At 42.1% G+C, this 6,501-nt stretch overlaps 1 protein-coding gene across 1 annotated transcript in view; it reads right to left on the reverse strand.

Annotated features, from left to right (window-relative positions):
• The window catches only part of LOC107701883 (venom phosphodiesterase 1), a 48,512-nt gene that overhangs the window by 24,110 nt on the left and 17,901 nt on the right, over positions 1-6,501 (reverse strand). Inside the window, exons 6-9 of the mRNA XM_016504021.1 lie at positions 5,562-5,659; positions 5,402-5,481; positions 2,654-2,773; positions 2,467-2,576 (exon numbers count right to left, since the gene is read on the reverse strand). Coding sequence (XP_016359507.1) covers positions 2,467-2,576; positions 2,654-2,773; positions 5,402-5,481; positions 5,562-5,659 — 408 coding nt within the window. The remainder of the gene's footprint in view (positions 1-2,466; positions 2,577-2,653; positions 2,774-5,401; positions 5,482-5,561; positions 5,660-6,501) is intronic.

Consider the following 6,501-nt stretch of genomic DNA (forward strand, 5'->3'; position numbering starts at 1 on the left):
ACGGGGAATCAGGAGCCCTCCCTGGGCTTAACTGAGGATCTGGAGCCATCCCTGGGCTTAGCTGAAGATCTGGAGCCCTCCCTGGGCTTAACTGGGGATCTGGAGCCCTTCCTGGGCTCAACGGGGAATTTGGAGTCCTCCCCGTGCTCAACGGGGGATCAGGAGCCCTCCCTGGGCTCGACTGGGGATCCGGAGCCCTGCCTGGGCTCGATGGGGGATCCGGAACCCTCCCTGGGCGCGACGGGGGAACTGGAGCCCTCCCTGGGTGCGACGGGGGAACTGGGAAGCGCTTACGAGGAGCTGGCACTGAAGGGCGCTCTGGAGGAGCAGGCAAAGCAAGGCGCTTTCGAGGAGCTGGCACTGGAGCAAACTCGGGGGCTCGAATCGACACTGGAGCGAGCTCTGGGGCTGGAGCCGACACTGGAGCGAGCTCTGGGGCTGGGGCCGACACTGGAGCCAGTCCTGGGGCTGGGGCCGACACTGGAGCGAGCTCTGGGGTTGCCACATTAACGTCCTTTGGGCTTGCCATATTCACGTCCTCGGGGCTTGCCACATTCACGTCCTCGGGGCTTGCCACACTAACGTCTTCGGGGCTTGCCACGGAGCTTCGGAGGACAGCGGGGAATTTGGGGTTGGGCAGGCGGTAGGAGCCGTTGGAGAGGTATGTGGAGGTTCTCGGCATGGGGTGAGCTGGGGAGACGCGGCGCGTTCCAGCGGGAGTTGGGTGACGAGGCTTGGGAAATTTCTTTACTTCTTCAACTTCGAAATCTGAACTATTTAAGAACAGCACAAGATTAATCAGCTCGATAAGGGGAAAATCACACGTCGGAAGATCGCTGCGGATTATCTTGTCATCCAACCCCAGCAGGAAGCACACACCTAGAGCGGTGTCGTGCCAGCTCACCCTGCACCGAGAAACCCTCCACATATCGCTTCAACCTCAGACCGCCCTGCCGCAAACCCCACAGCGCGTCCTCAGCTGCAGTCATCTTTTTAGGTCCGGTATTCTGTCACGGTTGCACTACTGAGTGGAATGCGGAGCAAGGAACGGAAGCAGACGAGGAGTACATCAATCCAGAGAACTTTAATTATAACAAGGAACAAGGAGAACTCACGTAGCACATGAAGACATAAATAATACCAGACGCTGAACTGAAAACAGGGAACACTATTTAAACACATGACAAGACGAGGGGATGACTAGACACACCTGGGGTCAATGGAAATAAACGGGGAACACCTGGAATTAAATCAACATAATCAGGACAGGAACAGGAAACTAACTAAATATGGGCATAAACACTGGGACACAGGGAGCACATGGGGAACAAAACACAAGCCTGACAAATACTAACATTAAAACTAAAACTAAGAATAATACTGAGTAATACTGAGCAGTAATGCAAATACTAATAATAAAACTAATACGAATAATAATAATAATAGTAGTACTAATATAAATAATAATAATACAATTAAAATTGATATTATTACTACTACAACTACTTATAAAATGAACAATAAAACTAGTACTACAAATAATACTAATACTAACTGTAATACTATGATTGATACTATTACTACTAATACTACTATTAAAATACTAATACTAATAATACCATTAATATTAATACTATTACTATTATTAATAATATTAATAAAATAAAATTAATACTACGATTAATACTAAAATTAATATTAACAATACTAATACTAGTAATAAAAATAACAATTCTCTAATCTTTTTGTATTCTATTTGTTTTCTTTTTATTTATTATTCAATTAACAAAAGCAAAAAAGGCCTCTAACACTAGCTTGCTCTATTCTTTTTCTATTCCATCTGTTTTCTTATTATTTATTATATAATTTAAATAAAAAAAACCTTGCTACGTGTACTGTGTCAACGTGTACTGCGTTAAGCTAACTGAGACTTGTTATAGCACTTGTATATCATTGCTCTTTAGTTGAATTTGATTGCTTCTATTGTCCTCATTTGTAAGTCGCTTTGGATAAAAGCGTCTGCTAAATGACTAAATGTAAATGTAAATGTAATACTAATACTCTTAATAGTAATCATTTGGATTTCTATAGCTCTTTCCAGAGCTTAAAGCAGTAAACAAACACATCAACTACATTAAACACAACCACACAATTTCTACCTAAATCTGAATTAAACGAATTTGCAGAGGAGACCCAAACTCAGTGTAGGGTCAGATTTTAAACAGCAGTGATGTATAAACAGTGATCAAACGAAAACAGGCGCAATCTGAAACCATCTCCATTATCCAGAGAATGCAGCTTATTTACTTGAGATGAGAAGCAGTGCCTTTAAGAGCTGCGGCCGTGATGCTACTCCCCACCTGGTCACTGAACTCTGTTTACACTATCAGGAATGAATCTGACGCACAAACCTCCCTCTCCACACACTCAGTAACACCATGTGATGTGTGTGTGAGGTAAACTAACCCATCATAATTCATGTAGATATCTGGGAAACTCCCGTTTATGGCCACATCAGATCCTGGCCAGAAGAACGTTCCCGCTTTCAGCCCCTGATACATGGCCGTGTTCCAGATCTGAGGTCAAAGGTCAGAGGTCAGTACAGGATGTCAGGGTCATGGATGTGTGTGTGTGTGTGTTTTTGTGTGTTTACCGGTTGTCCCTGGTACCATCTGGGATTGTTTTTCTCACTGTTGGACAGACTGAAGGAGGCGTCGAACACAGGGTCGTACATGTTATTATCCACCAGCCCATGTGATTCGGCATACAGACCCTGAACACGACCACACATGACATCACTTCCTGCACACTCACACGCTTTTATCCAAAACACCTTACAAAAACAAGGCACTTCATCAACAAATGATCAGCATGATGCTGTTAGACCTGTCTCACACTCAATCTCCTCATGTCTTCTGTCGTCTGATTGAGAGTAATGCAAATTGCAAATTGCATATTTTTGCTCAGTTTGAGTCTTTGAATAAAACTGAGCTGTTTTTCCTTCATATTCTCACTGTATCAGACTATATGAGCCATATTCTTGAGAAGTTTCAGTCGGGGTTTAAATCACTGCACAGCACAGAAACCGTTCTTGTAAGAGTTCTTAATGATATTTATATGGCAACAGATTCGGGGGACTCTGTCATTTTAGTAATGTTAGACCTGTCCTCTGCTTTTGATACCGTCGATCATGCAATCCTTATCTCTCGGCTGGAGTATTGCGTTGGGCTAGGGGGGGCTGTTTTAAGTTGGTTTAAATCTTTTCTAACCAATAGACATTTCTCTGTAAAAAATAGCACGTTTCTCTTCCTCTCTTCGCAATCTATCCTGTGGTGTGCCTCAAGGCTCTGTTTTAGCTCCTGTCCTTTTTCTCTCTATCTTCTCCCTTTGGGTTCCATATTTAGGAAACATAATGTCTCATTTCATTGCTATGCCGATGATATGCAAATCTATATGTCTGTGTCTAGGAAAAATAAGAGTACTCTAGACAACCTAACAGCATGTCTTGAGGATGTGAAAGCTTGGCTTGCCAAGAATTTTCTTTTTCTGAACTCAGACAAAACAGAATTCATAGTTTTTGACCCCTCAGAACTCAGGCCAAGAAATCACCTTGACCTTGAATCTTTAAATCAATTAATCTCTCCCCAAGTACACAATCTAGGTGTGATGGTAGATAGTTGCCTCAAATTTGATAAGCACATTAGCGCGGTCATTGGGTCCAGCTTTTTCTTTCTTCGTTCTCTATCGAAAATCAAATCCTTTCTTCCTAAGTGCCCCTCGGAGATTGCTATCCACGCTCTTATTACCTCTCGTCTGGATTATTGCACCCCAAGTATGGAATCTAGGTGTGATGGTAGACAGCTGCCTCAAATTTGGCAAGCAGATAAGCACGGTCATTGGGTCCAGCTTTTTCTTTCTTCGTTCTCTATCGAAAATCAAATCCTTTCTTCCTAAGTGCCCCTCGGAGATTGCTATCCACGCTCTTATTACCTCTCGTCTGGATTATTGCAATTCCCTCTATTTTGGTACATCTAAGTCCTAAACGGCACGCTTACAGGTCGTTCAAAATGCTGCGGCGAGATTCCTGAAGGGAAATAGGAAATTTGATCACGCTACCCCACTTCTGAGATCCCTTCACTGGCTTCCAATTAACTTTAGAATTGAGTTTTATTTATTAGAAATTTTATTACTGGTATATAAATCATTAAATGACTTAGCACCTTCTTATTTGTGACCCTGGAGCACAAAAGCAGTCTTAAGTCGCTGGGGTATATTTGTAGCAATAGCCAAAAAAAACATTTTATGGGTCAAAATTATCGATTTTTCTTTTATGCCAAAAATCATTAGGATATTAAATAAAAATCATGTTCCATGAACATATTTTGTAAATTTCCTACCATAAATATATCAAAACTTAATTTTTGATTTGTAATATGCATTGCTAAGATTTACCCTTATGACTGGTTTTGTGCTCCAGGGTCACATTTGTCCGATCTACTTCACCCCTACTCCCCAACCAGAGGCCTTAGATCCAAAGATAAACTCATTCTTCAGATACCCAAAACCCGGCTAAAATCGAGGGGTAACCGAGCCTTTGAAGTGGCCGGCCCGACACTGTGGAACAAGCTCCCACTCTATATTAGATCGGCTTCCACTTTGTCTGAGTTCAAGTCATGTCTCAAAACTTATTTATTCTCTGTTGCCTTTAGTTTATAAGAGTGTTCTGTTCTAACTGTTTTGCTGCTATTAGTGTATTTTATAAGAGTGTTCTGTTTTAACTGTTTTGCTGTTATTAGTGTACTTAATTTTTTATTTGATTCTAACTTGTACAGCACTTTGGTCGGCCTGTGGCCATTTTTAAATGTGCTTTATAAATAAACTGAACTTGAACTTGAACTTGATAAAATCTTGATTAGGGTTGCAAAAAGGTGGACAATTTCCAAAACTTTCCGTGATTTTTTGGAAACTTTTCGGAAAATTTCATGAATTTTCAGAGACTTTTGTAAAGTTTCCAGAAATGTTCTTGAAATTTTCCACCCCTTTGCATCCCAAATATGATACAAAACATAAAACATATGGAAATGTTTTGTAATATTTTGTCTAAAGGTGTTCAATTTCAAAAATCTTGATTTTTTGGACTATTGCTTCAAATGTCAGGCTTTACAGAGTTAAAACGGCCAGTTTGAGCAGTTTCTGTGGTTTGCTTGCCCTTAATTTCATTATTCCATGATGAAAGACTGGCACCCAAGCGGCAGTTCAAAAGGTAAAAAAACTCTGGAGGAGAAGCGGTATTACAACCTCAGCAACCACATACATTTGCAGTATGCTCGCTCTAAATTTTTATTTACAGGTTTTGGCAAAGTACATCTGAGAAAGAGTGTGTTTGTGTGACATGACTCACTGTGGCGATGGAGTAGTGGTTAGGGAACGTCTTACTGGGGAACACGGCCTGCATGAAGGGTGCCGATGTACCGCAGCGTCCTGGACACACACACACACAGACAGCGTTTTACCGAGGATTATAGAGGATGAACATGTGTGTTTGTGTGTGTTTGACTCACTGATCTTGTCCAGCACTGGTACCACCGTATGCCACGACTGCAGATATTCAGCTCTCAAACCATCCAGAGAGACCAACAGCAGCGGCTGCCTCTTATAACTACACACACACACACACACACACACACACACAGCAGAGATGATGATGTGAGCTCCATAACACTCAATTCTTCTTAAAAGGACAGTTCACCCAAATAATGAGAATCCTGTCAGCATTTACTCACCCTCAAGTTGTTCCAAACCTGTATGAGGCTGCTGAAACACAAAAGAAGAATGTGGGTAACCAAACAGTTTACAGTGTCCATTGACTGCAATAGTAATGCAAATATATTGCAAAAGTCACTGGCTACCAACAACTGCTTAGTAACAAACATTCTTCAAAATATTTTCTTTTGTGGTCAACAGGCTCATACAGGTGTGGAACACCATGAGGATGAGTAAATGATGACAGGATTCTCATTATTTGAGTGTTTCCTTTTCCTCCTAACAACAACATACACATTTGATTTAGACTGGACCTTCGGTGCGGGTTCACGAATAATTTGATTCAGATCAGCACTTCAGTGCGGGTTCGTGAATCATTTGATTTGGACTGGACCTTCGATGCGGGTTCGTGAATCGTTTGATTTAGACTGGACCTTTGGTGCGGGTTCGCAAATCATTTGATTCAGATCGGGACTTCGGTGTGGGTTCGCAAATCATTTGATTCAGATCGGGACTTCGGTGCCGGTTCGCGAATCATTTGATTTAGACCGGACCTTCGGTGCGGGTTCGCAAATCATTTGATTTAGATCAGGACTTCAGAGCGGGTTCACGAATCATTTGATTCAGATCGGCACTTCGGAGCAGGTTCACGAATCATTTGATTTAGACTGGACCTTCGGTGAGGGTTCGCGAATCATTCGATTTAAACTGGACCTTCGGTGCGGGTTCGAAAATCAT

The sequence above is a fragment of the Sinocyclocheilus anshuiensis genome, unplaced genomic scaffold, assembly GCF_001515605.1.
Source record: "Sinocyclocheilus anshuiensis isolate Anshui unplaced genomic scaffold, SAMN03320099.WGS_v1.1 scaffold2144, whole genome shotgun sequence".
Classification (NCBI taxonomy): domain Eukaryota; kingdom Metazoa; phylum Chordata; class Actinopteri; order Cypriniformes; family Cyprinidae; genus Sinocyclocheilus; species Sinocyclocheilus anshuiensis.